Genomic DNA, 27,279 nt, shown 5'->3' with positions numbered 1-27,279 from the left:
AGAGGCTTACGACATTCCGAGTATTACTGTACCGTCAGCTGTACGGACTTGTGAACTCAAGTGTCATGTCAGTTCATGAGATACCGATGATCTTGCAAGATCTTCGACGGCACTCCGTATGGATAATGCAGGGCATGGGTTGGCTGCACACGAAAACACGGGATGACTCCATCCTTTCACTGGACCACAGTCGACATGTCTCTTTTCTCTTGGCCGCGAAAAAATATGCACTGATTCTTTAAGCATTACCAGTAGTTTTTACTACTTGATGGTCTCAAATTTGGCCATTCATAAACTTCTCGGGGCCATAGTGGGGGATAAGCGCCATCACAACGCCTCTTACAAGTGTAGACTTGCATGGACAACGGCCCCCTCATGGTGTGGCAGCTCCAGTCTTCAAGCTCAATTGCAAACCCGCCTTGACCAGACAAAAAAAAAAGCCCGTTGATTCAACAGATCAACAAGAAAAAAAAAGAGGACCCTGCAACAAGCGATATCCCCAAAGAAAACACAGGCTTCTTCCCCAACTGGCTGGTTGATCAAATTCAACTACATCAACCCTTGCCGTCTAGAGACATTGGATGCACATTTGGTCGGCCGAGGAATTCCCCATCTTGGCAATTGAGTTTCTCAAGAGAGATATCACCAAAAAAGGCATTAGGCAAGACCCAATTGTTGGCTCTCAAAAAGTGAGTGAGTGAGCTTGTTCCCGTCCATCTGCTCCAAAAATATGGTCTGGGTGTGCGGGTATGGGCGATGGGTTGCGTGAGAAACCTGGCGCGAGCGGTGGCTAGTGATGTACCGGGAGGTGGGTCAACAGGGGTAAACTTCCTGCCCCTCGATGTACTGTACCTGAAGTACCCGTTACTTGAACCCCAAGCAGCGGTCCTTGCAGTTGCAGAGGCGTCAACCCCACTAAGTTTTTTGGGTGTGGTGAGACCTCAAGCAGGACCCGACAGGACATAGAACCGCGGTGAATTGGTGCTACAGCTGTCCACTGCTTGCTGAGAGAAGCCTCATCAACCCTTGAAAGTCAACCAAAACCAAAAAACCCAAGCCCAGTCCAGCTCTCACCTGCCCACCTCCCAACTCACCAGAGACGTTCAGTCATTCCTCCTGATTTCTAGGTACCATCCCATCCACTCACTCCCCTCCCCCTCGTCTTGTCTCGTCTCCGACTTTGTCTCCTTCAACTGACGGATCTTCTCGACCGTTTCTTCTACTCATCTCAATTCCTTCCCCATCTTCCTCTTCATACATCTCCCCCCATACCTAATTCCTTTGAGCCAACTTCTCCCCAGAGAGCTCAGAGCGTTTCCTCTCCCCAGCAGCTGACACCTTATTTGGTTCCTCCAGCGCTCTAAACCTTCAATTCTCCCGCCTCTACTCACACCGTTCAAGTTCGATATTCACAATGGCTCCCGCTTCCTCCAGCGGCCTGTCGGCCAACGACAACATTCAGCGTTTCCCGGCTCCAAGCCGACCTCTGAGCCCTCTTCCCGAGCACGCTCTCTTCACCGACAAGACGCGATGCTTCGTCTACGGTCTTCAGCCCCGAGCCGTCCAGGGCATGCTCGATTTCGACTTCATCTGCAAGCGCTCTAAGCCCTCGGTCGCCGGTATCATCTACACTTTCGGTGGTCAATTCGTCAGCAAGATGTATTGGGGAACCAGCGAGACTCTGCTGCCCGTCTACCAGCAGGTTGACAAGGCAATGAGCAAGCACCCCGATGTCGACGTTGTCGTCAACTTTGCTTCTTCCAGAAGTGTCTACAGCTCCACCATGGAGCTTATGGAGAACCCTCAGGTCAAGACCATTGCTATTATTGCTGAGGGTGTCCCTGAGCGAGTAAGTACATGCCAATTGCGATGTGCCAAAAAAAAAAAAAAAATAGCTAACAATTACTCTCAAGCGAGCTCGTGAGATCGCCCACGTCGCGAAGAAGAAGGGTGTTACCATTATCGGACCTGCTACGGTTGGTGGTATCAAGCCCGGCAGCTTCAAGATTGGTAACACTGGTGGTATGATGGACAACATTGTTGCCTCCAAGCTTTACCGCAAGGGTTCCGTTGGCTACGTTTCTAAGTCTGGCGGTATGTCCAACGAGCTCAACAACATTATCTCCCAGAACACCGACGGTGTGTATGAGGGTATCGCCATCGGTGGTGACAGATACCCCGGTACCACTTTCATTGACCATCTCCTGCGATACCAGGCCGACCCTGAGTGCAAGATCCTTGTCTTGCTCGGTGAGGTCGGTGGTGTTGAGGAGTACAAGGTCATTGACGCTGTCAAGCAGGGTATCATCACCAAGCCCATCGTCGCCTGGGCCATTGGCACTTGCGCCAGCATGTTCAAGACCGAGGTTCAGTTCGGTCACGCTGGTTCTTTCGCCAACTCTCAGCTTGAGACTGCTAAGATGAAGAACGAGAAGATGAAGGAGGCCGGCTTCTATGTCCCTGCTACCTTTGAGGATCTTCCCGCCACTCTCAAGGAAGTGTATGACAAGCTCGTCTCACAAGGCACCATCGTTCCCCAGCCCGAGCCCGTTGTTCCCAAGATTCCTCTCGACTACTCTTGGGCGCAGGAGCTCGGTCTCATCCGAAAGCCTGCTGCCTTCATCTCCACCATCTCCGATGACCGTGGCCAGGAGCTTCTCTACGCTGGTATGCCCATCTCGGACGTTTTCAAGGAGGATATCGGCATTGGCGGTGTCATGTCTCTTCTGTGGTTCCGCCGCCGTCTGCCTACATACGCTTCCAAGTTCCTCGAGATGGTTCTCATGCTCACTGCCGATCACGGCCCCGCCGTCTCTGGTGCCATGAACACCATTATCACTACCCGTGCTGGTAAGGACTTGATCAGCGCCCTTGTTTCTGGTCTCTTGACCATTGGCTCCCGATTTGGTGGTGCTCTCGACGGTGCCGCTGAGGAGTTCACCCGTGCCTTCGACAAGGGCCTCAGCCCCCGTGACTTCGTCGACAGCATGCGCAAGGCCAACAAGCTCATTCCTGGTATTGGACACCGTATCAAGTCCCGAAACAACCCCGATCTCCGAGTCGAGCTCGTTAAGGAATACGTTCTCAACAACTTCCCTAGCCACAAGCTCCTTGACTACGCTCTTGCTGTCGAGACTGTCACCACCTCCAAGAAGGATAACCTGATTCTCAACGTTGATGGCTGCATTGCTGTCTGCTTCGTCGATCTTGTCCGCAACTGCGGTGCCTTCTCCGCCGAGGAGGCTGAGGATTACCTCAAGATGGGTGTTCTCAACGGTCTCTTTGTTCTTGGCCGAAGCATTGGTCTTATTGCCCATTTCCTCGACCAGAAGCGTCTGCGTACTGGTCTTTACCGTCATCCTTGGGATGACATCACCTACCTCCTCCCCAACCTTCGGGAGGCTGGAGCCCCTGGTGCTGAGGGCCGGGTGGAAGTTTCTCTGTAAGAGATGGAGAATGATAATTCAAATGGGAAAGGAAGAAATAAGGCGTCGAGCATTTGATGATTTTGTGCCGGCCTGGACGCGTCGTGGGAAAAAAACGACGGTCTGTATGAGGATTACAATACAATGTAACTAGTGCTGGAGGCCGCAAGATGGACCTCCATATTACTCGCTTGATTCTATAGACATGAATGTTGATGTTTGCTATAAGATCTTTTCGCGTCACATGCCTAATTTGTCATGATGAAAATGATATGGCGGTTTGAGAACCCTCATCTTTCCAATTCGAATCACTCTTGTATCAATCCGAATCTCTTTTAGGTGTGGAGCGTTCCCCAGCTCCCGAATCTTTGATGATACCGATCATATCTGTAGCGAAACAGTGCGACCATAGATGTCAGATTAAGAGGAAACGAGTCCCGGTACCTCAGGAAACCCTTTGAAGCAATGAGCACGTCTTGGAGAAGACGTCACCTGAAGTTTGATGTGTTTCTGAGGCTGATGACTTAACTCACGTGCTTCATCATGAGAAGTCCTCGGAAGGTGGTCACATGACATGCTAGGAATCGGTGACGTTCCCGAAAAGGTTTGGCGTACCCAGGGATTTTGACGCCGATTCTTGAGCTCATGCTTCTTTGACGACGACCGACGAAACGTGAACGGCGGGTTGGTGTTTCTTCCTGGGGCTTCTTCGATTCCAATTGCAAGCTATCTATGGTAAGTCACCCACATCTCCCATTTATAGGTAAATCTCGCTCACGCAAAGCACAGATCCTGCGCTCCATTTTCTCCCAAGGATCAACCACTACAAACCACCTCCAACAATGTCTTTCTTCCGCATCACCCTTCATCGCTCCGCCATCGGTCTTCCCGAGCGCACACGAGGTGTCCTCGCCGCTCTAGGCTTGCGCCGTCGTATGCAGACCGTCTTTCATCCCGTTCACCCACAGTTCGCCGGTATGATCCTCAAGGTGAAGGAGCTGGTTCGTGTTGAGGAGGTGGATCGCGCACTGAGCAAAAGAGAAGTAAAGGCTGCGCGGACGCCGGATCCCGGGTTCTATATTGAGAAGGCTGTGCCAAGAATGTAAAAATATGTGATGATACCAAGGAAGAGAAATGGGAGTGTACTATACTATAATGACCCTTGTATAAAAGCTGGTGCAAGATAGGACGAAACTATAGAAGTGCGATCAAGACACATCAAGTTTTAATTCACAAGTTGCTTTGGATGGAGAAATGAAATACAAGAATTATCGCATTGAGACCCTAAACACCCTGAACACGATACTCATTACAAGATGTATCACGAATACCCCAACTATCTCACAATTGCGTGTCTAGCCCTCCTTTATCCCAACCGCGAGTCATATTACCCCAAAATGGGTCATAATGTGAGTGAAACTCCTAGTTTGTCCCTCGCTGCCCATCTACCAGAGCTTACAGCCTGATATTGCCCCAGGAAACACAGTCTGAAGTGGTGGAGCAGACGGCGCCCAAGGCAAAAGCCCTGGTACTAGAAACTATGGTTTCCTTGGTAAATTGTGCTGTTCAGAAGCTACGAGCCTTGTCAATATACTCCTGGCTGGGAGTCTCGTACTCATTGACAAAATATGTCTCGCAGTTACGTCCTAGCCAGACGTTGAACTTTCCTATCTCCTCTCGAAGACGGGACACGGACTGCTGGTCCATGTTGGTCTGCGCCAACAGTTCGGGGAGAGAGACTGGTAGCATCAGGTCAGCAAGAAATTATCTATAAAGGGGGGTGAAGGGAAATAGGTACCAATTAGTCGAGCAAGATGCTCAGCGCCATAGACATCGCAGACATTGGTGATTTCTGGATTCGCCTCAGTGTTCTCCCAGAGCTTCTTGAGGTCCATGTACTGATGGCGCTCGAAACTAGTCACAGTCAGCTATCTGAACCGTTTAAAAGCAGTCACACTTACCGGTACAGCAGGATTCTGCTAAGAGCCTTCTCGAAGTACTCGCGGAAGCCTGCGACGACTTCCTCCAAGATGTCCATGCTGGACGATCCCTCCTCGCGGTGTGGACGCTCATGGGCAAGATAGTCTTCAAATATCTTGGTGACTGGCTTATTGTGAGGAAGAGGGACAAGCTGGTTGTTCTTGGTGATGTTTTCCCAGTCATCAACCAGCATCGCTTGAATGTGGTCGGGCACCGGGAGTTTGATCATAGGTTTGTTGTGGAAAGCATCCTCCTAAAGCAAGATTAGCACATGACGGATTGTTCGAGCGGTGAAACAGCTGGTGGCCACTGTATAGGCATATGAAATCAAGGAGTGTATATGGGATCGATATACCGTCTCGAGCTGGTCGCATGAGCGCGGCTTGGGCTTGGCACTAGGCTTGAGGGGCTTCTGACGTGGCTGCTTTGGCTCGTCTTCGACAGTCAGGGGCATAACGTAGCGATCATCATGGATCAGTTTACCCGACTCGGTTACATAGCGGTGACCACTAGAGGGGAGAAGAGTGAGATGGTCCTTGGGTTCTTTGAGGTCGGTCAACTTGACCTTCTTAGAGGACTTGAAGGAATCCATCGACTTGCCAGGCTGAGCCAAATCAGGAGAGCCCCGAACATTCGAGACAGGGAAAAAGCCTTGCGGAGCAGAAAGGCCGCCCGTCGGTTCCATGACGCCGCAATGTTTTGCTGTTGATGAAGGGCTGGGGGTGACAGGGGGCAAATGCTCAAGCAAGGGAAATGTTATGATGAGGGGGGGGGGGGAAGAAAACTAGGAGACACGAGTACTTTGAAAACGGTAAAGCAAACAAAAGCTGTGGGAGGGAAGATGTAGTGCGTAGAAATGAAGCCTTGTCAACGTGGAATTTTGATGCTGGGACAAGGGCGAGTAGTCACAAGAAAGGAATCATGAAGGGGGGAAACGGCAGCGCCATAGGCAGTGTTGAATGTAGGCTGAGGCTGGATCACAATATAGGGCTCGGTATGGCCCTGGTTCAACCGATCAGATGGGAAAACACACTTTGATACAATAACAACCTTCTCCCCAGTTTTGAGATAAGGAGACATGGATGAATAGTGTAACAGAGTGTAGATGCCTCTTCTTTCAACCTGTCTCACCAAAGGGCCAACTAGGCCAAATTTTGCATATCACAACCCAGAACTGCCGGAGAACACTCGCAACAAGAACAAACAAAGCATTGAGTGGGATGATCTGGGTAATATAGCAAGAACCATCAACAAGCAAAGAATTTCTTACCTGTTCCAATTCCCAGTCTTTGCCTCGTCTTCCTCCCCTGCCTCCTTGAACAGTGGCAGAGCCTGATCGCTCCTCGCTGACTCTAGCAGACTCAGCACCACTTCTCAGGCCCTTTTTCGGCTGCTTAGTGCTTCGTTGGATGTTATGCTTCAACTGCGCGTGCAACTGTGCAGCCAGCTCTTTGTGCTCATCGTCAAATGGCCGGATACGGTCAACCAGCACCCAGTCGTCCCAGGTGTTCTTCCACCCCTTGTAGTGGACTTTGTACTTGTATCCGTCACTGGGCTTCTCACCTGGTTGAACATCCATAATCTTGGCTTCGTAGAGCATGTCCATGTGGAAACAGAGCACTTTTTCATCTTTGCTGAACGGCGGTGGCGCCGGTTGTTGTCGAGCAGGAGCCATGTCTGTGATGTAAAGGACAAAAAAAGAGAAGAAGTTACAAGAGTGGTAAAGAAGTAGTATGAAAGCAAGGCTAACAAAGCACGGATGTAGTTCTTCAAAGTCTAGCCAAGTCCAAAATCGATGAGTGTTGATAATAAGAACAATGGGTATGGGAATGGATGGGTGGATGGGTGGATGGATGGATGAGATTGAATGCTCAGATACAGTGCAGGTACAGGTTTCTGATGACAATTTACGGTAAGGTACCCGTACTTTGGAGAGGGTACACACTTAGTTCGCGTTAATGAGGAAACAGGGGATGTTCACTGTGACCACGCGACGCGACAGCCCCCTTAGGTTGGTTTAGAGTCAAAGCTGACGGAAGTGCTTCAACGTGATAAGATAAGGGATTTGGTAACACAGGAGTGGATAGTGGAAAACCAACGCTGACACTGGGCTGAATTAGTGGGAGGCGACCCCTCCATGCCCGCTCTTTAAGACATCCAATCCATATTGGAGCCAGGCCAATTTAGGTTCTTGTCACTGGGAAATGGCCCTGCACATTGTACCTACTGAAGGGTACCTCTGAAGTTCACTGGAACTGACATGAGTAGACTGGACGTCGTCTGTTTTTTGAAACCTTCGACTTTCTTGAACTTGCAGTGAATCACACGCATAGACTACACTCGAATCCCCTAGAGATGCCAACACACCTCCATGAACAAACATTCTCCTTGATCTCACCTTCTCCCGTCTAGCTATCATTTAGATGGCTCTTCATCATGGTATCTAGCCTCGAGTACTTCGGATATATATCTCTCGAGGTTAGGTACATGTAGTGGAAGGTTGAGCTGGGGAACTGTGTTGCTGCTGGCGGACAACAGAAGGGTTATGAGCAGTATGCCTTATGCCTTTATACTATTTCTATATAAATCATCCCAGCCGATACAAGAGTCCCTGAGCTATTCAGCTTCAATACTGTTGTGATCCTTTCACATACCGAGCGCTAGCACCAGTAAGAAGACATGATACTGTATTTCGTGAGTAGACGTTGGCCGTTTCCTCGGATTTCTGGCAGGGACCTGATTCGTTGACCTGCTGGCACAGGATGGCCAAATCTCGAGGTCAACTTGACAGCAGCTCAGCTTCGAATATTGCCATTGTTATTAGTCGTGATGGAAAAGGGGCGCCGGCGGGCACTCCGAGGTTTAAACAGAAGCCCAAGAAACATAAATGTATGATATCATGTAAAATGGATGTACCTACACTGATGCATCAAGCTGTTCCCAGCTTGTGTTTGTATGAAACTTGATTTATCAACAGAAAGAGAAAAAAAAGGGAAGAAGAGGAAAAGAGCCAAGGAGGACGCCGAATGGTATTCAGCAAGGTCTATCAAAATCTCCCCTATTGTCTCGTATCGAGGCATTGAAAGCTTGAGTAGTGTTCCTGAATAACGTCCTGTTGTGTAAGCTGGGGTTGTATGATTTAGGCTTGGGCAATGTGGGGCACTTAACGCGCTTCATTTTCAAGACGCGTCCCGATTGTATCCTATGGTAAAGCTGAGCATATCGATCCAATACCTTTCCTAGAATCAAGGATCCTTTTCAACAGTTGCACGAGGGATAACTCAACTCGAAACCATAGACATGGCACCAACGGAAGCAGAGCTCCTTGCAAATTACCTCATCCAGCCATCTCCTTTGACCGCTATCGTCACACTCGAGCAATTCAAAGCCCTCTTTCCCCGTCCACTACAATCCTCACCTCAGGTTCGATCACTCTTTCGAGATCTACAGGCTCAACGCACAGATCTTCTCGACCAAGTCGCCGAGAACATCGCACATGAAGCGAAACGAGGGATCACAATGCGGCGAGAAGTCGTGCGGGCTAAGCGCGAGGCAGAGCGAGAGGATATAGACGGCGAGATTGAGATGGAGCGAGCAGTATGTCCAAACGAGTACACATCATGGTGCGAATACTGACCGACGCTGCTTATAGCTATTTGGAGATGCTTCAGGTGCAGCGAGTGCCAAACATACTCTCAACTCTGTTATTCCAGAACTTGAGGGTGCCGCAGGTGCACTACATGCCGAACTTGCACATTTGAAAGAGGAAGAAGCAACTTTACTCGACTCTGTACAACAGACTATAGGAGCATTGAGCGATCTACGATATGGGAAATTCGCTAATGGTCGAATAAGCGAGGGGGTTATTGATGGCCTCAAAAACGTGGAAGCAGCTTGCGAAAACAAGTCATGAACGAACAGATCACTTCAAGGGCGTCTGCAACTTCACGAGAATAATCACGATCTCTCCGAGCCAGAAACTTCATATATTTGCACGACAAATCAACATTTTCCCAGACATCGAACAATTTGACGGTTCCATCACTAAAGTCTGTCAAGTGTTTGCTAAGACCGAATTATTGGGCGCGCTGAGCACCAGCCTGGGGGGCACCGTTGACGCCTTGCATGCGACGGGACCTGGTACTATTAGTATCAATGTTTATTTGGCTCAGGGGTTGAGATAACTCACATCATGGCGCGGCTACCGAAAGAGACAACGAGCATGAAGAGCCAGTTGGGGATGAGACCCATAGCCCACATGAGGTAGCCGAAGGGAACAGCTACGCCGTACTCGGCAAGCTTGCCGTTGAAGGGATGGAACCAGCTGCTGTCAATGCGATGGAACTGGTCCTTGCTACCGGACTCGTGGAAGGCAACCAGAGTGTCGGAGGTTGTGGTAGTCAAGTTAAGCCTCTTGCTGTAAATCTCGACGGGCGCAGGTTCGGGGAGCATCTCAATGATATAGAGGCTGGCGGGACCCGCAGACCAGGCATTGCAGAGAATGGGCTGGTTGTCGCAATTCAAGTAGGCCATATGGGGGGTGTTGTCGAGGAGCGCAAACTTGGCAGCGGTCTCGTTGAAGGCCTGCTCGACAGTTCCGCATCGACCTGTAATTGCATGTTAGTAAGAGTTCATTACGACTGACACGATGGCAATAAAAAATTATGGCATAAATCATATAGTGTAAATTGCTGGTGAGCAAACGTACCGTAGCAGGTCTTGTTGCCGCCAGAGATGAGCAACCACCACTCCTCAGGAGTAGTAGCACCAGCGGAAACAGGCTCGTAAAGGGTTTGCTTCCAGTTCTCAAGGGTCAGGACGTTGAGTCTCATAGAACCAGCCTTCGCCTCAGCGGCTGCGACAGGGTCATGGTGGCCTGGGTTGGGAATATATGAGGCGAACTGTCCGATGACATTTTGGAACTGGGCCTTATACTGGTCGATAGGCGAGTCCTGAGCGGCAGCAAGGGCGGGCAGAGCCGCAAGAACAGTGGAGGACGAGAAGCGCATATTGGCGATTTACTTCAATGAGCTTGTGATAGTTGACAGTGAAGTATGGCGCAAGCTAATCAACAAATATCGACCTCGAGGAAACGGCTGGAGAGGAATAGAAGAGAGGAAGAAGAAGGAAGGGAAGATAAGACAGGCAGGCAATGGCCAGATGGAAAGATGAACGGGCTCCGGTGGAGATGAGTGAATGGATGGGCTAAGGTAAGGGTAACTATGGCTAAGCTTGGATAAAGACCCCGGTGAAATTGGATGCATGGGGAAAGCTGGACCCTTGTAATCGTTGGGGAGATTCTTCAGTGGCTTACTTTGTTAACTCCTCTTTATTACCTTGGCTGCTGACTTATACGTAAGGTAAGGTAGCTAAGACCTGGAAACCCCGAACAGGAAGACAACTGGAAAGTCAAAGGTTGAGAAAGAGAGAGGTGAAATCAACCAGGTCAATCAACGCACTTTGGCGCATGAATGATACTCCAGAAATCTGGTTCTTGATAACGCTGGTAATCGACGTGTTTATGGTCATATAACACGCTGAAGTTTCCATCCGTATGGCGTATTCCCCCGCGCAAAGCCAACCCCCCGACCGACAATTTGAAAACCAATGATGACACCTAACGAGCAACGATTTGATAGCTCCAGCCCATCCTGACAGACGTGCTCCAGAGCTAACACATGCCAGGTGTCTAGGTACTTGTTAGTTAGACCAGTTCCACTAAATTGAACAATCCTCCTGTTCAGTCACTCCACTGAAGACAAGCTGTACTTCCCCGAGACCCCAACAACAACTACCACACCCCAGTCATGATCACAAATACAAAGACACGGACCGACACTTATTCCGTGTCATTCTCACGTCCTCTTCGACGCGCGCGTCTGTGAAGTGATTCACGACACTACCAGATTTTAACAATAGGTTCTATTCTTGGTCTTGAAGTTTCTGATCCTCTTATTTGTTGTATTGTACACTTGTCTACTCCAATCCTCTACCTACGTAACGTTTTCCAATTCGTATTATCCTTGTGCCCATACCATTCGATCCGTCCCGTAGCAACGACCCTGCCTCCGGTTCTATTCCATCATATTCATTATGAATCCTCAGATGGCCCAGCAAGGCCAAGGCCAAGGCCAGCAAGCTGGTGCTGGTCAGGCACAGCAACGCCCACCACCTATGTATCAGCCCAACCAGATCAGGAACCTTCCAACATTGAGTGACGAGGAAAAGTCCAAGTACGAGGCCGGATTGCAGGGTCTTTGGAACAAAGCCAACAACTCTCCCCAGAACAGCCCGGATCACATTGCTGCCCGTCAAAAAATCATAGAGTTCTCGAAGATGCTTATCACAAAGATCCAGCAAAGACGATCCCAGCAAATGCAAGGACAGAATGCCCAGAACCAGCAGGCTCGCCCTCAGCAAATGCAACAGAACGCTGCTGGGCAAGCAAATCAAGCACAGCCTCAGCAACAAGCTGCCGGGGCTGCTGCGGGTAACCAATCAGCTGCCGCTGCTGCCGTTCGACGAAACCCGGTCCCCGATCATATCCAGCAGCATGTTAATAAGATCAATTTTCGAGCACCTCAGTCCGTCATCGATAAATCCGCTGCCGAGGCTACCAAATGGATAGAAGAAATCAAGGAACGTTATACCCGAGCCTTGATGACTATGGATGCGAGCAAACAGAAGGTTGCTCAAATTGATAAAATCATTAATGATAGAGCCGCGGCTGGACAACCGTTCAAAGAAGATGAGCTTCGACAGCTACAATTGAAGAAGGATCAGCAGCTCAAAGCCCATACGGATGCCCACAAATGGGTTGACAGTGTCCGCAAGCAACAGGGAAGTCTGCAGGGCACTGGCCAGGCCCAAGCACAAGCTCAAACTCAACCGCAAGCACAAAACTCTGTAAGGTTGTCGCAACAAGGAAATCAGCCAGTGCAGCAGGCTGCAGCGACACCACAAAATCAACCCCAAGCACAGCCGAGGCCACAGCAGCAACAACAACCCCAGGCAACGCAAAACCAACCTCAAGCGGCTCAGCAACAGAACAACGCGCAAACTAACACTGCCCCTATTAACGCGGCTGTCGAAGTTGCTAAACAGCAGTTAGCCGCCGTCAGTCGAGCTTCCCCAGTCAACGGAACACCTGGAGCAACACCGGCGCAGGTACGTCCGGCGCAAGGGACACCTCAACCAGGACGCCAGCAACTACCAGCGGCGCAAGTTCAGGTTAAACAGGAACCTGGTGCTGCCCCCATAAATCCTGTGATGGCTTCGACAGCTGCACAGAATCAGGCTGGGACGCCAACCCAGCAGAACGCGCCACGGATTCCTACGCCCCAACAAGCGGCGGCGGCGGGTCCTCAGCAGGCTCTCAGTCACTCAGCTGCGATGGATCTTGCAAACCAGAAGGCTATTAACACTCCAGGAAGTGCCTCGGTGCCTGGCCGGCCTGCCGCAACTGGAACACCTACACCGGGTAGTGCAGTGAATCAAGGAGTGATGGGACCTAACGTTCCCCAGCAACCAACACCACAAGGTCATCCACATGCACATCCTCCACAACCTCAACAAACGCCAATGCAGTCTAAAATGCCTATCCCCAAGGTGCTTCCCGAAAAGGCCACAGCCGTGCCTCAAGGTGTTTCGGTTGGTGGCGGTGTGAACACTGGCCGGCCTACAATGTCCCAAGGAAGCGGAACCCTTGGCGGCGTTATGAACCAACCGGCGATGGCTAGAATTCCCGCCTACAACCACGAAGCTGAGGGAGATCACGTTTTGAGTAAGAAAAAATTGGACGAACTTGTTCGGCAAGTATGCGGAGGCCCGGCCGAGGGGCAAGATGGAAACCTGCTCACTCCTGAAGTGGAAGAGGTGAGTTTATCGCCTACTGCAGTTGAGATGAAATTACTAACTTAGTCCTAGAACGTCCTGAACATGGCAGACTCGTTTGTTGACAGTGTCCTTCATGCGGCGTGTCGAAACTCAAAGGAGCGTGGTTCCAAGGTGCTCGAGATTCGCGACATCCAACTTGTCCTGGAGAGAACTTACAACATCCGTGTCCCTGGATACTCGTCTGATGAGCTACGTACTGTCCGCAAGATTCAGCCGTCTACTGGATGGATTGCAAAAATGAGTGCAGTCCAGGCGGCGAAGGTCATGCCTGGCAAGGGTGAATAATGGTCTGGCCCTGGGAGAAGTGGTGGTGGTTATGAGAAGGCCTATCCGCGAGCAAAAAGAACATCGGGCATGGTACACTTTGTGTTTTGCAAAAACAGGCGTTGGGTGTATACCCGGAACAAATCGGCGTCAAGGGGTATTCGTTTTGGTATGATGAGGTTATTCTCGGAAAGTAGGTAGGCCAAGATTATATGAGGTGCCTCTCCCATTTGCAAGAGTTGACCTTCTAGGTTATGATGCAAATAATATACGCCTACCTAAGTATGACTCGACACTTGCTATAGTCCTGGAACTTGAAGTGTCGCCAAATTGCCATCTTTCTTGCCAACATGATGAAAGAGAAGTCTTGAAACCATACACATTTGTTCCCCTAGGCGATACTTTTTTGAATATCCATTTTTGGCTAAAGAGCCTTTTCTCGATTTTGGAAGCTGCTCTGTAGGGTCTCGTCACTTTATCACTTAGGCACCTAGTCGAAAGATTGGAAGTGACTAGCATAATATCTGCATAATTTACATAAGCATCGTGATATTCTCAAGGTTGTGCAAAAGGCTGCAGGCAACATCGAAACGTCACTGCTCCTGGCCCCACAAGGTACCAGCTTATTAAGAATACCTGGGCGGTACAGTGGAGCGCCGCAAAATAAGATGTGAAAACAAGTAGCTTTCCAGCCCTTCCAAGTAGTCTCTCAGCAGTCGCCTCAGTTGCCCACTGGCCAGTCACCACGCCCCGGTCTCCATTTGGTGAGCTAGCACGAGCAAGCAACCAGCAGCATCACCTTGAACCTCCCTCAATCCAATACAGCACCAAACTCCCCACGACGACCACGGTCTTAATTCCTATCTCAAAGCGTGTCTTGCTCTCTCGGCCTCGGCACCGTACATTCTTCAAGCCAGCACCGCCCGGGCCCAACCAACTCGGCGCCACGACAAGCTGAGGCGCGCGCACGACTCACGGGGTCAACAGTATTCTCCCACTACCGTCATCAACAGCTTCTGCAGCTTCAGCATCATATTCTCGCAATACACACAAATAAACCCATCGTCATGCCCAGCAAGACGCCAAACAACAACGGAAAGAAGCCTGCCGGGAACAACGTTCAGAAAAACAAGGACGTGGAGATGACGGACAGCACAAAGCCCAAGGGCAAGAAGTCCGCCAAGGATGGTGATGAAGAGATGACCGTTGTTGTTCCTCCTTCAAAGTCGAAAAAGTCCGACAAGACAGCGGCTGACGCTGAAGGTGATGTGTCAATGGGCGAAGAAGAGGAAGAGGCCAAGGTTGACCCTGTAACACAGACTATCGCAGGTTAGTAGTTGTCGTCGGAGCTTGACCAGCCCAAGCCAAACAGTCACTGACATGTCTTTCCAAACGCAGATATCAAGAGCAACTTTGCTTTGATAGACCGTGCGGTTTCACTTTTCGACGCCAGATTCTCCCTCCGCGCCTTACGATCTATCTCCATCATCCGCAAGCGGTTGACCCCCGATATCATTGCACAGGTCATTTCCGAGGCTTTCCCAGCTACCGCCAACTCAAGTGCTATTGTTAAGCCGCTCCTTTCTGCCATTGAGCGCGAAGATGTTATCCTGGGCCGACAGAGTGGTTCAGAGATGGAAATCGATGAGGCGAAGACGTCTGGCAAGAACGGTGCTAAGAAAGAAGCCAAGGAACCCATTCCTGAGATTGATATTTTCCTTGGTATTCTTGTCCAGGTCTACCTCTTTGACTCCAAGCAGTTCCAGCGCGGTGCCGACTTCTCTAAGTACCTTTCGGACAGAGTCCAATCGCTCAATCGCCGTACACTCGACTCTTTGTCTGCCAAGGTCTACTTCTACTACTCCATCTTTTGCGAGCACATTGCACCTCTTCCCCCTTCTCCCCAATCCCCCGTCGTCGCTATCCGGCCAACTCTCCTCGCCGCTCTTCGAACCGCCGTGCTACGTAAAGATGTCGACACACAAGCCTCGGTTATCGTTCTACTGCTGCGAAACTACCTATCAACTTCGCACATCAACCAGGCTGATCTCTTGGTTTCGCATACCCAGTTTCCCGAGAACGCTGTCAACAACCAGGTAGCACGATTTCTCTACTACCTCGGTCGCATCCGAGCTATTCAGCTGCGCTACACCGAGGCTCATGAGCATCTCACTGCTGCCACTCGAAAGGCTCCTTCCAGCAGCTGCGCCCTTGGCTTTGCTCAGACAGCCACCAAGCTGCTCTATGTTGTTGAGCTGTTGATGGGTGACATTCCTGACCGATCTATGTTCCGACAGCCAACAATGGAGGTCGCTCTCCAGCCCTACTTTCTCCTGGTCAAGTCGGTCAGAGTTGGAAATCTTGAGGACTTTGAGACAGCCATTGCCGATCATGCCGATACCTTCCGACGAGATGGCACGTACAGCCTCATCCTCCGTTTACGACAGAACGTCATCAAGACCGGTATTCGCATGATGTCTTTGTCCTACTCTCGCATCTCTCTTCGTGACATTTGCATTCGCCTGCATCTCGGTAGCGAGGAGTCGGCTGAGTACATTGTCGCCAAGGCTATCCGCGACGGTGTGATTGAAGCTACCTTGGATCGTGAGAGAGGTTTCATGAAGAGCAAGGAGGTTGGTGACGTGTATGCTACTCGTGAGCCGGGTGAGGCGTTCCACGACCGAATTCGAGCTTGTTTAGCTCTCCACGATGAGAGTGTAAAGGTTTGTTTCCCATTCATTCATGAGACAGGATAGAGACTAATTCGCACTAGGCTATGCGATTCCCTATGAATCAACATCGTCTTGAGCTCAAGAATGCCCAGGAGGCCCGCGAGCGTGAGCGTGAGATGGCCAAGGAGATCCAGGAAGGTGACTTGGACGAGGATGACCTCGGTGGAGACTTTGATGGTATCTAAACTTTGTATATTGTCTCGGCTTGAGAGCATTTGCTACCTATTGATCAATGCCTGTGGTTCCTCCTTGCCGACATCGTTAGGTACCGTTAGCTGCAGTTTCTTTTAATGACCCGCTTGTCGCTTAGAGTGACGGTGGTGGGTAGTCTGCTGGAATACGGCGATAGAAAGGGGAAGGGTTGAGGTGGTTTGAACGTCTTACCAAGGCTTCAGTGTATGTGTATTAGATGCTTCGCACGGCGGGAATAAACTTAGAGGCATGGAATACTTTGTCATTCTCATTGACACAGGAATTGAAACACCGTTTTCTTCAGAGTGGTATTCTAAAAGCAACACACTGCTTCTTTTAGTGAGTAGATACGAGGTTTCTTTCCAGGTGGCGGCAAGGGTACCTTGTGCTGAACCATTTGGCGGGGGACTCAGGAATATAGTATATCTTTGATCCACCATTTTCAACAGATGGGGAGCTGGCGCAACGGTAGCGCGTCAGATTCCAGCTATTAAGCACGGAGATTCCTGAAGGTTATCGGTTCAAATCCGGTGTTCCTCATATTTTTATCTTTTATATATAATTTCTCTATCTAGCTGTCTCCTAAACTATTAGGATTCTTTTTAAATTATATTTCCTTTAATAAATATAATATTAATTAACAACCTCTTTTAATTTTTATTATTTATAAATAAAAGCTATATAGTAACTTACTTTTTTATATTATTTTTAAAATATAAGGTAATTTATATAAGCTGCTGGCCTAATAATGCCACTCTGACTAACATCTTTGTGTATATACTTCTATAAAGACGAAGGTAAGCTGAGGCTACCCATATAGCGTAAGATACCCATTTAGTCTAGGACTTCATGGCACCTAGTTGTCAATCTTACGCCCTTGGATCGACAGGTGTGGGCCATATCCATGGTTGCCTTACATGTTGCATGATCCAAGCCACGATCTAGGATTCTTAAACCTCCACTCTGTTTATATCCGATCAGTATCAAATCGATACGTATACGGCAAACACACAAACACAAGGCGCTGGGAACATTAATCAAGATCAACAAGTCAAGAGTGGAGAGAGGTGATTACAGTGTTGCTCTTGTCTTGGTGATACTATTATTTTGCTCCAAACCACGAAGATTAGACTCAAAGTCAAATCGTGAATATTTTGACTGTCATTCATCTCAGGCAACTTATACCTACTCGACTTCAAACTCGGAACCGCATGGTCACCAGAGTCCTATTCACGGCCCTTTCCTGAACACAAGTGGAGGCCACCGCCAGAAGCTGCTGGAAACACGAGGGCATGTTCAAAGTTTGAGGTGAGGTTGACTCACTCGGCAAACAAGCCGCCAATTGTGCACTGCACAGAGTACGCCCTGCGTTCGACAAGGTCTGAACAAGCAGCAAGGCAGTGCCAGCCAGTGCAAGGCCCCCTTGGAAGATTTGTTGCAGAGTTTGGGTGTCATCTATCGGTAAGGCTGAGCTTAACTCAATAGCCATCTCCATTGTGTAGGTATATAAAAGGCTCGATAGGAATAGTGGGAGCCCTTTCTTCCTTTTCGTATCACACACAAGCCTGACTGCTTTGATTTCACAAGTACACCATAAAACCTGAATCCAAAGTCGCGCACTTGGAAATGGCTTCCGCTACCGAGCTTTGGCCTACTCAGCCGCCCTCATTTTCAACACATCAGCACGCAACACCATCTTTGCCTTCGGTACCATCGACCAAGTACCACGACGAGGTAGAAATGGACCTGGCTATCCATCTCGCGACGCTCTGCCGCAAGAGCCTCGTCGAGCTCGACTCTCATCTTCCCGACTTCAAGCCTTCTCATCCTTTCACTGCAGATGAAATCGTTTCTCTGCCGCTTGATAAGCATCGGATCGACGATACTCTTCATGAACTCCCTCGGCGCAAATCTGCTCGTCATAACCTGGCCGTCGCTATTTCTTCCTGTTTGTACCCTGTGCATCAAGGTTCGCTAACAGCCATCATACGCTACGAGGAAGACCGTGTGCGCCTCCGTGCTTGGGCTGCCTTGCAGCGCAGGTATGACATGCTGAAGGCCACTATTCGCAACGGTCATACCGCCCGTGGCCTGTCCAGCGGTGCCGCCCCTGGTGTCCAGGCGCCTGTTTGGGCCTCCCGTATCACATCACAGGGAGTTTGGGGCCCTGCTAAGCATCCCATTTCTCTTGAAGGTGTGCCAGCAATCCCCATGCCTGTTGAGATCGCCCACGAGGCCGATCTTGTGCCATTCCTGAACCATCTTAGGGGTGGGGGCACTTCCAAGCTGAATGGTGATGAGAAAGGCTTCGAGCTGGATGATGGACGAGGTGAGCCTTACTATGGTGTGAAAGGCGCCGAGTTCCGCAAAGGCGTTGTCTATGAGGATGGACGCATGGATCTCTGCAAAATGGTCGTTGGACCTGATCACATTGGTAAACTGATGGACTCGCTTCGACCTAATGAGTTTGTACGCCACTTCCTGCTGGGCAATAACATCATCGGCCCTGTAGGTGCTCATGAGATCGCCAATTTCATCCACGATCTCCCTGGACGAATTGATACTTGGTATCTCGCTGGAAACTGCATCGACGGACCCAGCTTCAATATTCTTGTCGATGCCATGATCGAGTCTGATGCTATCACCAACATTTGGTTGAAGCGAAACCCACTCGGATCACATGCCTCTGAGGATGTCTATCGACTCATAACCGGAGTTCGGAATTTGCGAACTCTTGATCTCGACCAAACCCAGCTCGGTGACCGAGGAGTTTCGGACCTGTTCAACCGCTTGGCAGGTCACGAGATGCCCGAGGGTGCGAAACTACCCCTGAAGCATATCTATCTCAACGGCAACGGCATCTCAAATGAGGGTGCACAGGCTATTGGGAAATTCCTCGTGTCTCCGCACTGCGGCTTGACGTCCATTTACATGTCATCAAACCCCATGGGGGATTCTGGTGCAAATGCCCTTGCTCAAGCACTACCTAAGGCATCGTATCTGACTCGATTGCTCTTACAGTCGATCGGAGTCAGCACCAAAGGTGCCGTTGCGCTGTGCAAGGCTGCTACTGGTCATCCCGCTCTCGAAGTGCTTGATCTTGGACAGGCTTATGCCACCCATGATCTCGGGCAGGCCTACAACTACATCGAGGATGGTGCCGTAACTGCCATTCAGGACCTTGTCTCGGCCGAAAGCCATCTGTCCTATCTCAACTTTGGACATATGGCAGTGACACCTCCGGCAATCAATCTTATTTCAGAGGCAGTGCTCAAGAGCCCGTCGCTCGTGTACTTCGCGGCCTACCCAATTCTGCCAGATCCAGCCCTCAAGGCCGCAACCTTCAGGCCAGCAGTTGACACGACTTTCGCCAACCCAGCTGAGCCGACCAGGCCGCAGATTCTGATGAGCAAGGCTGTCCAAGAGCATCTTTCTGCCAATGTCAAGGCTCGGTATGGCGAGGAAACCTCGTACAGTCAGTTCATGGAGGAGGACAGGCGCTGGCTCGTAAGCGATAAGACCGATGTGCGCAAAATCGACAGCGTGTACCGTAATCGCGATGCTGGTCTCGCCCGTCGCCGGCTCCTGACTCTGGTCAAGAATTGGGAGGAGGGTGATGAGACCCTTGACCGTGTCATGGCAGCTCATGCCCCAACCTGCTCTTTGCGCCGACACTGAGTGACAAAAGGGGTCGAGGAGCAGTTGCTTACTTTTGTCTGACTTCACAAGTCTATTTCACTTTTTGAAATGTTGTTTCTGTTACGTTGTTGGAATGTAACCAGGAAGTGGAGGACAGGGGAGCATTTGCTCATTCAACTTGGAGATGAATTTATTCGCTCCTTTGAAATGTTGTTGTTGCTCTTAGAAACCTGCACTTCTAATTGAGCACGTTGAAACATGTCCGTTCTAACATCATGCGTGGTATAGTGTACTTGAGAAATAATGTGATATAACAGAAGACTGTAGTGCTGTGGGTGGTAGTAAACTCAAACACCATGAGACATGTTACCCAATAGCTATAGCACGTGATAGACGTGATTGTGACATGATAGGAAGCATCCGCGACATTTGCCGTATCCCCCGCGTCGCGTCTTGCCTACCTACATTACCTACGGAGTATACAACTCAAGCCTGCCTTACCTAGCCGTAGATCTGATCGCATGACGTTCCCTTTCTCTTAAAATAACTCACGGACCCAATGTCGAATCAGCCTTAAAAGACATAAATCTTCCAGTCATAAATAAACCATGTTTCTACGTGCGTAACTTATCAGTCGCTAAAAACGAAAACCACTTGACAACACCTCCATTCTGGCTCATCGGCCCCAACTTCTTAGTCTACCTTGATTAGTCCAGTATACCAGAAACTCCACGTCCAAGTCCTAGTGCCCTTCCATACTCGCAAAGCTCTATCAACCACCATATTTCTAAATCGAGGCTCGCACAGCGATGCCTCAAAAGCGGAAGCGACCAGACCAAGATCCCTCCGAACAAGAATTGTTGCCCGCATCCGCACTCAAATCAACATCTTCTGACTCTCAATCAAAATCCGCCAGCGCGCGCCGGGCGACGCGTCAAACCCCAGTCATTCCACCAACACCACCAACACCAGTGACGCAACTACAACCTCAACCACGCACAGAAACGGCTGTACCACCTCCTATAATACCTACACTATCATCAGCTTCTTCGAAGCCGACACCCTCTCCAGAGCAGAAGCGGAGTCGTGCCTCCAACGGTCGTCCTCAACTACCTCCATCGCAGCCCAAGGCGCAAAGTCAACACCCCCCTTCTGTGCTGCGATGGGCTCCGCTTGAACAGCCAGGCCCAGCAGTAAGGCCTCCCCCTCACCATCTCCATCCAACAACGATGGCAGCCATGCCCCCACCTCGGCCGATTGCCGCTGGTCGTCCACCATCGGACTTGGTTGCGCCTGAGATCACCTATCATGTGCCCCAGTCGCATACAAACTCATTCCAGCGGACCTCAGCTCTTGTCCGACCTCATGGCCCTACGGCACAACCACCACGTATACTCGAACGACCGCCGCCTCCAACAGTCACGTCAGTTCACCCTCCGAAGCCTCCCGTCCCACCCTCTGTACGGCCGCCTCTGCGAGCCGATCGCAACATTGACAAAGTCGTGTTGGGTAATATGTGCTTCAGCACGTGGTATCCTAGCTACTATGGAAAAGAAGTGCTTGGGGAATCATCAGGCAATCTAGGCAAAACAGGCAGCAAGGACCTGGGGGCCAAGGATCAAGCTACAGGCGGTAAATCATCATCCCGGCGGGATCGCGAACATCACCCAGTAGTTGATCGCCTCTACGTGTGTCCTACCTGCTTCAAGTACTCCAAGGAATTGGTTGCCTGGTGTCATCACGTCCATGTGTGTGAGAGGAAGACTCATATACCTGGTCGGAAGGTATACGTTCATCCACGGGGGCGTAGAAAGATTCTTGTTCCCCATGATAATAAAACCTCTGGCCCCAAAAGACGGAAAGGGGAAGGAAACATTCGGTTGGTAGAGGAGATCGTCCAGGACGAAGGAGAATGGAGCATTTGGGAGGTTGATGGTGAAAAGGATGGGGTACGGTTACCCATTATGTCAAGGAGAGCCCCAATGCTAACTTTTGCTCTTAGCTCTTTTGCCAGAACCTGTCACTCTTCGCAAAGCTCTTCCTCGACAATAAATCCGTCTTCTTCGATGTCACAGGTTTTAACTACTTCCTACTTGTTTACACCCCTCCGACTCGATCTTTGCAGACTGCGACCGAGCCTGAGCCCCCTTCGCCTCGAATTACGGGATTCTTTTCGAAGGAGAAAATGTCATGGGATAATAACAACCTCGCTTGCATCCTTATATTCCCCCCATGGCAGCGAAAGGGTCTTGGTGCGTTGCTGATGGGGGCCTCGTACGAGATATCTCGGCGGGAGGGAATTCTGGGCGGGCCGGAGAAGCCAATTTCTGATCTTGGTAAGAAGGGCTACAAACGTTACTGGGCAGGTGAAATCGCGAGATGGCTATTGACTATCAATATGGACTCAAAGACGCCCCAGAATGAGGTCCTTGTGGATCTCAGCGACTGCAGTAAGGCAACGTGGATTCTTCCCGAAGATTGTCTCCAGGTGCTGCGAGATATGGGTGTTGTCGAAGAGGCCGGTTTGGGCCCAAGCAAGCCTGAGGAAAAGCCTGTCGCCGAAGCCGAGGCCGAGGCCGAGGAGAAGAAAGGCGAAGAAACGACAAGGACATCGCCTACTGCTGACGGAGGAGTTAAAGAAGAGACCGTGCCAGTTGTCAAGACGGTGCCACGGGTGCGGATGGACAAGCAGGCGGTCCGTCGATATGTGGCCGAGAATCGGATAAGTCTAGAGCGGATGTGTGATCCTGCTGGGTTTGTCGAGGGCTACGCGATCAAAGCACCCGAGGTAGTGGAAGAAGAGGTGGTCGAGGCGGAGGAGTGATGGAGTCGAGATATTGTCGTTGTACAATTTGCTGACATGTACCTATAGATTAGACGCTTCGGCGATAGTGATACCCGTGCTCGAATTAAATGAGCTTCCTCTCATCATCATCGTTCTCTCTCTTTTTCTCTCTCTCTCTCTCTCTCTCTTTCTCTTTGGATCTAGTAGGATCATCAGGGTCCTCTGTTCGCCTGGTTCTTGATCGAGAATCATAGTTTTATGCCACAATCCTGGTGTGACTTACAAGGGACTCGATCATGCAGTTGAGCTCCTGCAACTATTGCGGTTTACATAATGTGTCGGGATGCATGTTGACTACCTACCTCTGTCATGCCATTTTCCTCAGGTCGTGCCGAGGTCGAACGGGAAAACGTTCTCGATGCGGTCGGAGGCACTCAGCATGGAAAGGCGGTTCAGCATTGCATCAGGGAATTCAGAAATGGCGTTCGTATCGTAATTGAGACTTCCGGCGCGTATTTGAACGGTATATCGAGGTCAATGGCTCTGAAATAGCCTTTATTCTCATACCTAACTCTTGACAACCATCTTGGCCCGATCTAACGAGCTTTCCCAAAAGGGTAAAGAGCTTAGACAAGCTTGTGTAGTTTCGCACAGGGTCGAGTTTTTTCAAGCTCGTCCCGATTTTGCCCTTGCCCAACAGTGTGAGTACTGGCACTGGGACTGACACACCCCCTTGGGCCGAAAACTTTTCGTCAGCCTGGAAGTCAGCGACTTTTACAGTGCCTGCCTACCTAGGGGTTAGGCAATCCCAATCTCTCAGGCCCTAGTTGCCCCAGACTCCCAAGTGTTGTCCGTTGCAGATTTGAGATTCAAGATGAGATGTGAAATATGGGGAGCACTCCTCTTCTCACAGACGTGGGTATAGGGACAAGGCTGGAGCTACCGATATACAGTGTCAGTCTTTATTTTCACACGCAATTATTAGACGTTCTGTGGCTGCGGAAGTGGTTATGTCAAGTTTCAACGCAACTTGACCTCTTCATGCTTTTACGAACCTTGATTGGCAAATGGCTCTGTTCTTTGTAGCAAAAAGAGCATAAGCGGTGCCATATTATCCTCAAAACGATATTGCTACAAGGCCAATTGTCGCCCGTAAGACCTGATACATGAAAGGGAGTGTTTGACAAATTGAGTATTTAGCCAAAACGACATTATTCGTCATATCAAACCTTTCTGACTTTCTTCAGCCTCGCTGCCGTGCAATTATTGCAGGAGGTTGAAGGCTGCAGCCACCCGTTGCTGTCCATCATTTGATTCGCGCACTGTCCCAACTCATCGACGGCCAAACCTAAATTCGATCTGGGCTGTTTGATCGAGCGGGAAAATTTTTTCCTTTCGCCCAACGATAGCTAGTACCTAGCTAGGTAGGTAGTAAAGGGCTGATCTACTGTCATGTCCCAGCTCTTCAGTGAAACTACAGGACAGATCCATTCGTACCGCATATGACTTTTGATATACTACGTACTCAGTTTGTAGGATTGTTCATTATCATAGAGTATAGATCAAGGGATCGTTCTCTATTCGCCTGCGATCGTTAAGAAAAGTCAACTCAAACTCAGTGATCGATAAGCAAGAGGCAGGGTGTTCAGCGACCGCTTCCGCGAGATGATCGAGAAGACCAACGCTCAAATGGTTGATATTGCAGTAACCTGAACTTGTCGAGACAGGACCCATTTGTACTGTACATGTCTTTTTCAATAAGGCTTTGATTCTGGTCCCCTCCCTCACAGGATTGACTTTACCTTCACTTGACGGTATCAAATGCATCCTTCGAAGTGTCTCTCACCATCCACACACGTGGGAAACTCGTCCCTTGATTCGCCGATTAGGCTCTGTAAGGGCCACCGAGAGAAATCTCAGCTCGTACTGTGTCTTGTCACTGTACACATTGCTCTCTTTATAGGTGGGTGTGTTGCTGCGCTTGGCTCAAGCCTATAACCAATCAAAATCAGATCTCGGCAGCATCCAATGTCCAGGTACGGATACCAGCTCTGATATCAACTCTGTTGTCATTCTGTTCTAGCCTTGGCTAGACAAGCGTCAGCACTGTAACGGTACCTCGTGTCATCAAGATAAAACTTCTTGACGACTTTTGCGTCAAGATGCTTTTCATAGTTGGACGATTTTTACCATTTCGACGGGTTTATGTGATTGAAGGCGACCTCAATTACCTACTTGTTTAGATGATACATCTCATTGAAGCTGCTGGCTGTATTGTCTCGGAGATCCGGTACGACCGTCGTTGTCCGTTGCCGCAAAATATCTTTTTTAGTCTTAGCTGTAGGGGTTCTCGTTGTTCCGGCTTTGTCCCTCCTCCGTACCGAGATTTCACTCAATGTTGCGCGTTCCATCGCCGGCCCAATCTATTTGCTGGCGCTCCTTGTAGCCCTTCAACCATGATTCATGGTCCACCGCCAAGTGTGTCCCTCCGACTGTAAAAGCCTCAGGCCTGAAGGTTTCTCAGTCCTTCCAGAGCAATCACAGCTCAGCATTGTTGTATCTCACTCCACCCGATTCCCTCCGACGGCTAAGCAGCCCGTGCAGAGCTCAATCCCTTTGCCTAATTCGCACCCGTGATATCATCCCCATTCCCATCATTTTCCAGCGGTCCTGGACTGCTTAATAGCGGGCAAATATCTTGTTTGTGGGAGGTTTTCGTCTGTTCAAGTTCGTGCTCAAGTCACATTCTCACCCGTGTTCGCCGTAACCATCATCTCTCCCATATCCATCGTCGTTCCCTTCTTCCCAGCGTTGCCCCGGCTGACATCCTCACCCCCCTGACAATATCCACCCGTGTGGGCCCACCTATCCTCACTTTCTTCCCGGCTCCAGGCGCTCTCTCTTCCCTTTTCCTTTTCCCACTACCGTCCTGTCTCGTGCTGAGCTCCGTATCTCTTTTCTTTAAACCTCCCATCAGCCTCTCCCTCTTTCAAACATCAACCATCTCCCCTCACACATCAATCACAATGGCCTCTTCTCGTGTCTTCGCCTCTCGCCTGGCCTCCCAGATGGCCGTCAAGGCCGCTCGCCCTGCTGTCCGAGCCCCCGTCGCTGCTGCCAGCAAGCGAACCATCTCTGGTAAGTTTCTGATGCGGCAAAAAATTTTCTTCGAGCTCAATTGAGCTGGTGTCGAACCCGACTCGATCGAACTTCGCCCATCACGATGAATGAACAATTCGCTCACAATCGATTCAAGGCGCCAGCCCCCTCCAGGCCATGAAGCGTCAGACCCTTCTCCAGGCTACCAGCCGCAACGCCTTCCAGGTCCAGCGCCGTGCCTACTCCTCCGAGATCGCCCAGGCCATGGTTGAGGTCTCCAAGAACTTGGGTATGGGTGCCGCCGCCATTGGTCTGACTGGTGCCGGTATTGGTATCGGTCTCGTCTTCGCCGCCCTCCTTAACGGTGTTGCCCGCAACCCTGCCCTCCGTGGCCAGCTCTTCTCTTATGCCATTCTGGGTTTCGCTTTCGTCGAGGCCATCGGTCTTTTCGATCTGATGGTTGCCCTCATGGCCAAGTTCGTAAGTCAATTCCCTATTCTCGCACTTCTATTCCCTTTCGAGCATGAACTAACATGCTCCACTTTAGACCTAAGTTATTTCCCGGCCAATTGGGTAGGCTCGTGCCGAATGATCGAGTCAACGAGACAGAGGAGGCTGCTGAGCGCAGTGCATTGTGCCATGTCTTGAAAAATTTGACATGGGTGCGCTTGATGCCAGCTTGCACGATAGAGGGGAGGTTGTCTTGTAATAGACGGGATAGAGATCTGGGAGTGACATTGGTCATAGGCACTTTCCTATGATTAGAATTGGGGAAATTCTGCATAATTCCTCCCAGGGATCAATTTGTAAAATAAAAAGCCTCATTCATCCCGCTTCTTCCAATGCATATGGATATTTTCCTTGTTCCACCATCACAAAATACATGGTTCATCTGATGATCGTGACTTCACGTATTGATGTTCCAATTGACGTCTCAATTAACTTTCAGTCGATGACATCGTTCCGAGTAGCTTTATCTGCTGCATGATAGCTGTAAACATGAGGCATTTGCTGAGCTCCCGTGGGCCGGTGCCGGGGTTTGGCGGGCTAGCCGGAGACAGGCTTGAAGACACTGTTCTTCCAGCTTAGCCGAATTGACCCGGGCGTGACCATGGTCTGTAACACATAATGGATCTCTCGATGCTTGGTGCCTGCGTTTCAAGGCACACAATTCCGATCGAAGTTTCTTCATGATATGGAAAAGAGATCTCCACACGGTGTAAATTCTACCCTCGCTAGCGTCTGTCGCTAGCCGTAGCGCACAGCG

General features: G+C 50.1%; 10 protein-coding genes and 1 non-coding gene across 16 annotated transcripts; 9 read left to right on the top strand and 2 right to left on the bottom strand.

Annotated features, from left to right (window-relative positions):
- Positions 1–1,414: 1,414 nt before the first annotated feature.
- On the top strand, positions 1,415–3,446 carry FOIG_03617 (ATP-citrate synthase subunit 1; the record flags this gene model as incomplete). Its single annotated transcript, XM_031201573.1, has 2 exons — positions 1,415–1,849; positions 1,914–3,446. The coding sequence occupies 2 exons, from the start codon at positions 1,415–1,417 to the stop codon at positions 3,444–3,446; spliced, it is 1,968 nt and encodes a 655-aa protein (XP_031069097.1).
- A 500-nt stretch (positions 3,447–3,946) lies between these two features.
- On the top strand, positions 3,947–4,712 carry FOIG_03616 (uncharacterized protein). The gene is made up of 2 exons (XM_031201572.1): positions 3,947–4,160; positions 4,215–4,712. The coding sequence occupies exon 2, from the start codon at positions 4,268–4,270 to the stop codon at positions 4,529–4,531; it is 264 nt and encodes an 87-aa protein (XP_031069096.1). The 5' UTR covers positions 3,947–4,160; positions 4,215–4,267; the 3' UTR covers positions 4,532–4,712.
- Positions 4,477–7,457, bottom strand: FOIG_03615 (mortality factor 4-like protein 1). Of its 2 annotated transcripts, XM_031201571.1 has the most exons (5): positions 7,296–7,428; positions 6,676–7,181; positions 5,387–5,658; positions 5,224–5,339; positions 4,477–5,164 (listed from the first exon to the last, which is right to left on the bottom strand). In XM_031201571.1, the coding sequence occupies exons 2-5, from the start codon at positions 7,078–7,080 to the stop codon at positions 4,992–4,994; spliced, it is 966 nt and encodes a 321-aa protein (XP_031069095.1). In that variant the 5' UTR covers positions 7,081–7,181; positions 7,296–7,428; the 3' UTR covers positions 4,477–4,991. The 2 variants fall into 2 exon arrangements, with proteins under 2 accessions (XP_031069095.1, XP_031069094.1); XM_031201570.1 differs by having other exon boundaries at positions 6,676–7,457.
- A 212-nt stretch (positions 7,458–7,669) lies between these two features.
- FOIG_03614 (uncharacterized protein) lies at positions 7,670–10,086 on the top strand. Of its 2 annotated transcripts, XM_031201569.1 has the most exons (4): positions 7,855–7,957; positions 8,030–8,099; positions 8,167–9,002; positions 9,058–10,086. In XM_031201569.1, exons 3-4 carry the CDS (start codon positions 8,706–8,708, stop codon positions 9,316–9,318), a joined length of 558 nt encoding a protein of 185 aa, XP_031069093.1. In that variant the 5' UTR covers positions 7,855–7,957; positions 8,030–8,099; positions 8,167–8,705; the 3' UTR covers positions 9,319–10,086. The 2 variants fall into 2 exon arrangements, with proteins under 2 accessions (XP_031069092.1, XP_031069093.1); XM_031201568.1 differs by having other exon boundaries at positions 7,670–8,099.
- FOIG_03613 (uncharacterized protein) lies at positions 9,062–10,789 on the bottom strand. Of its 2 annotated transcripts, XM_031201566.1 has the most exons (3): positions 10,114–10,789; positions 9,595–10,012; positions 9,062–9,542 (listed from the first exon to the last, which is right to left on the bottom strand). In XM_031201566.1, exons 1-3 carry the CDS (start codon positions 10,412–10,414, stop codon positions 9,482–9,484), a joined length of 780 nt encoding a protein of 259 aa, XP_031069090.1. In that variant the 5' UTR covers positions 10,415–10,789; the 3' UTR covers positions 9,062–9,481. The 2 variants fall into 2 exon arrangements, with proteins under 2 accessions (XP_031069090.1, XP_031069091.1); XM_031201567.1 differs by having other exon boundaries at positions 9,062–10,012.
- Positions 10,790–11,233: 444 nt separating this feature from the next.
- On the top strand, positions 11,234–14,023 carry FOIG_03612 (transcription initiation factor TFIID subunit 12). Its single transcript, XM_031201565.1, has 2 exons — positions 11,234–13,280; positions 13,332–14,023. Exons 1-2 carry the CDS (start codon positions 11,499–11,501, stop codon positions 13,584–13,586), a joined length of 2,037 nt encoding a protein of 678 aa, XP_031069089.1. The 5' UTR covers positions 11,234–11,498; the 3' UTR covers positions 13,587–14,023.
- A 233-nt stretch (positions 14,024–14,256) lies between these two features.
- On the top strand, positions 14,257–16,860 carry FOIG_03611 (26S proteasome regulatory subunit N3). The gene is made up of 3 exons (XM_031201564.1): positions 14,257–14,894; positions 14,964–16,288; positions 16,339–16,860. The coding sequence occupies exons 1-3, from the start codon at positions 14,633–14,635 to the stop codon at positions 16,480–16,482; spliced, it is 1,731 nt and encodes a 576-aa protein (XP_031069088.1). The 5' UTR covers positions 14,257–14,632; the 3' UTR covers positions 16,483–16,860.
- An 80-nt stretch (positions 16,861–16,940) lies between these two features.
- FOIG_03610 lies at positions 16,941–17,029 on the top strand. Its single transcript has one exon. It is a non-coding gene; the product is annotated as a tRNA-Trp (tRNA).
- A 391-nt stretch (positions 17,030–17,420) lies between these two features.
- Positions 17,421–20,404, top strand: FOIG_03609 (uncharacterized protein). Of its 2 annotated transcripts, none has more exons than XM_031201562.1 (2): positions 17,421–18,016; positions 18,077–20,404. In XM_031201562.1, the coding sequence occupies exon 2, from the start codon at positions 18,116–18,118 to the stop codon at positions 20,165–20,167; it is 2,052 nt and encodes a 683-aa protein (XP_031069086.1). In that variant the 5' UTR covers positions 17,421–18,016; positions 18,077–18,115; the 3' UTR covers positions 20,168–20,404. The 2 variants fall into 2 exon arrangements, with proteins under 2 accessions (XP_031069086.1, XP_031069087.1); XM_031201563.1 differs by having other exon boundaries at positions 17,422–17,987.
- A 178-nt stretch (positions 20,405–20,582) lies between these two features.
- On the top strand, positions 20,583–23,453 carry FOIG_03608 (uncharacterized protein). 2 transcript variants are annotated; one of them, XM_031201561.1, is made up of 3 exons: positions 20,599–22,077; positions 22,131–22,464; positions 22,539–23,055. In XM_031201561.1, the coding sequence occupies exons 1-3, from the start codon at positions 20,938–20,940 to the stop codon at positions 22,550–22,552; spliced, it is 1,488 nt and encodes a 495-aa protein (XP_031069085.1). In that variant the 5' UTR covers positions 20,599–20,937; the 3' UTR covers positions 22,553–23,055. The 2 variants fall into 2 exon arrangements, with proteins under 2 accessions (XP_031069084.1, XP_031069085.1); XM_031201560.1 differs by having other exon boundaries at positions 20,583–22,077; positions 22,131–23,453.
- A 1,904-nt stretch (positions 23,454–25,357) lies between these two features.
- Positions 25,358–27,048, top strand: FOIG_03607 (ATP synthase subunit 9, mitochondrial). The gene is made up of 3 exons (XM_031201559.1): positions 25,358–26,051; positions 26,170–26,492; positions 26,560–27,048. Exons 1-3 carry the CDS (start codon positions 25,940–25,942, stop codon positions 26,563–26,565), a joined length of 441 nt encoding a protein of 146 aa, XP_031069083.1. The 5' UTR covers positions 25,358–25,939; the 3' UTR covers positions 26,566–27,048.
- Positions 27,049–27,279: the final 231 nt, after the last annotated feature.

This window comes from Fusarium odoratissimum, assembly GCF_000260195.1.
Source record: "Fusarium odoratissimum NRRL 54006 unplaced genomic scaffold supercont1.4, whole genome shotgun sequence".
In the NCBI taxonomy this organism is placed as follows: Eukaryota; Fungi; Ascomycota; class Sordariomycetes; order Hypocreales; family Nectriaceae; genus Fusarium; species Fusarium odoratissimum.
This window is presented reverse-complemented; position numbering and strand designations above follow the sequence as displayed.

What these genes read in the sequence shown, in the direction of transcription:
- FOIG_03616 (XM_031201572.1), top strand. Translation starts at nt 4,268, where the DNA reads ATGTCTTTCTTCCGCATCACCCTTCATCGCTCCGCCATCGGTCTTCCC.
- FOIG_03615 (XM_031201570.1), bottom strand. Translation starts at nt 7,080, where the DNA reads ATGGCTCCTGCTCGACAACAACCGGCGCCACCGCCGTTCAGCAAAGAT. An exon ending in AAGACTGGGAATTGGAACAG is followed by an intron (nt 5,659 to 6,675) that starts GTAAGAAATTCT and finishes ATCTTGCTTTAG; the next exon opens with GAGGATGCTTTCCACAACAA. An exon ending in GCATCTTGCTCGACTAATTG is followed by an intron (nt 5,165 to 5,223) that starts GTACCTATTTCC and finishes TGATGCTACCAG; the next exon opens with TCTCTCTCCCCGAACTGTTG.
- FOIG_03614 (XM_031201568.1), top strand. Translation starts at nt 8,706, where the DNA reads ATGGCACCAACGGAAGCAGAGCTCCTTGCAAATTACCTCATCCAGCCA. An exon ending in AGATTGAGATGGAGCGAGCA is followed by an intron (nt 9,003 to 9,057) that starts GTATGTCCAAAC and finishes CGCTGCTTATAG; the next exon opens with CTATTTGGAGATGCTTCAGG.
- FOIG_03613 (XM_031201566.1), bottom strand. Translation starts at nt 10,414, where the DNA reads ATGCGCTTCTCGTCCTCCACTGTTCTTGCGGCTCTGCCCGCCCTTGCT. An exon ending in CGGCAACAAGACCTGCTACG is followed by an intron (nt 10,013 to 10,113) that starts GTACGTTTGCTC and finishes ATGCAATTACAG; the next exon opens with GTCGATGCGGAACTGTCGAG. An exon ending in TTCGGTAGCCGCGCCATGAT is followed by an intron (nt 9,543 to 9,594) that starts GTGAGTTATCTC and finishes TAATAGTACCAG; the next exon opens with GTCCCGTCGCATGCAAGGCG.
- FOIG_03612 (XM_031201565.1), top strand. Translation starts at nt 11,499, where the DNA reads ATGAATCCTCAGATGGCCCAGCAAGGCCAAGGCCAAGGCCAGCAAGCT. An exon ending in TCACTCCTGAAGTGGAAGAG is followed by an intron (nt 13,281 to 13,331) that starts GTGAGTTTATCG and finishes ACTTAGTCCTAG; the next exon opens with AACGTCCTGAACATGGCAGA.
- FOIG_03611 (XM_031201564.1), top strand. Translation starts at nt 14,633, where the DNA reads ATGCCCAGCAAGACGCCAAACAACAACGGAAAGAAGCCTGCCGGGAAC. An exon ending in TGTAACACAGACTATCGCAG is followed by an intron (nt 14,895 to 14,963) that starts GTTAGTAGTTGT and finishes TTCCAAACGCAG; the next exon opens with ATATCAAGAGCAACTTTGCT. An exon ending in TCCACGATGAGAGTGTAAAG is followed by an intron (nt 16,289 to 16,338) that starts GTTTGTTTCCCA and finishes AATTCGCACTAG; the next exon opens with GCTATGCGATTCCCTATGAA.
- FOIG_03609 (XM_031201562.1), top strand. Translation starts at nt 18,116, where the DNA reads ATGGCTTCCGCTACCGAGCTTTGGCCTACTCAGCCGCCCTCATTTTCA.
- FOIG_03608 (XM_031201560.1), top strand. Translation starts at nt 20,938, where the DNA reads ATGCCTCAAAAGCGGAAGCGACCAGACCAAGATCCCTCCGAACAAGAA. An exon ending in TTGATGGTGAAAAGGATGGG is followed by an intron (nt 22,078 to 22,130) that starts GTACGGTTACCC and finishes TTTTGCTCTTAG; the next exon opens with CTCTTTTGCCAGAACCTGTC.
- FOIG_03607 (XM_031201559.1), top strand. Translation starts at nt 25,940, where the DNA reads ATGGCCTCTTCTCGTGTCTTCGCCTCTCGCCTGGCCTCCCAGATGGCC. An exon ending in CAGCAAGCGAACCATCTCTG is followed by an intron (nt 26,052 to 26,169) that starts GTAAGTTTCTGA and finishes AATCGATTCAAG; the next exon opens with GCGCCAGCCCCCTCCAGGCC.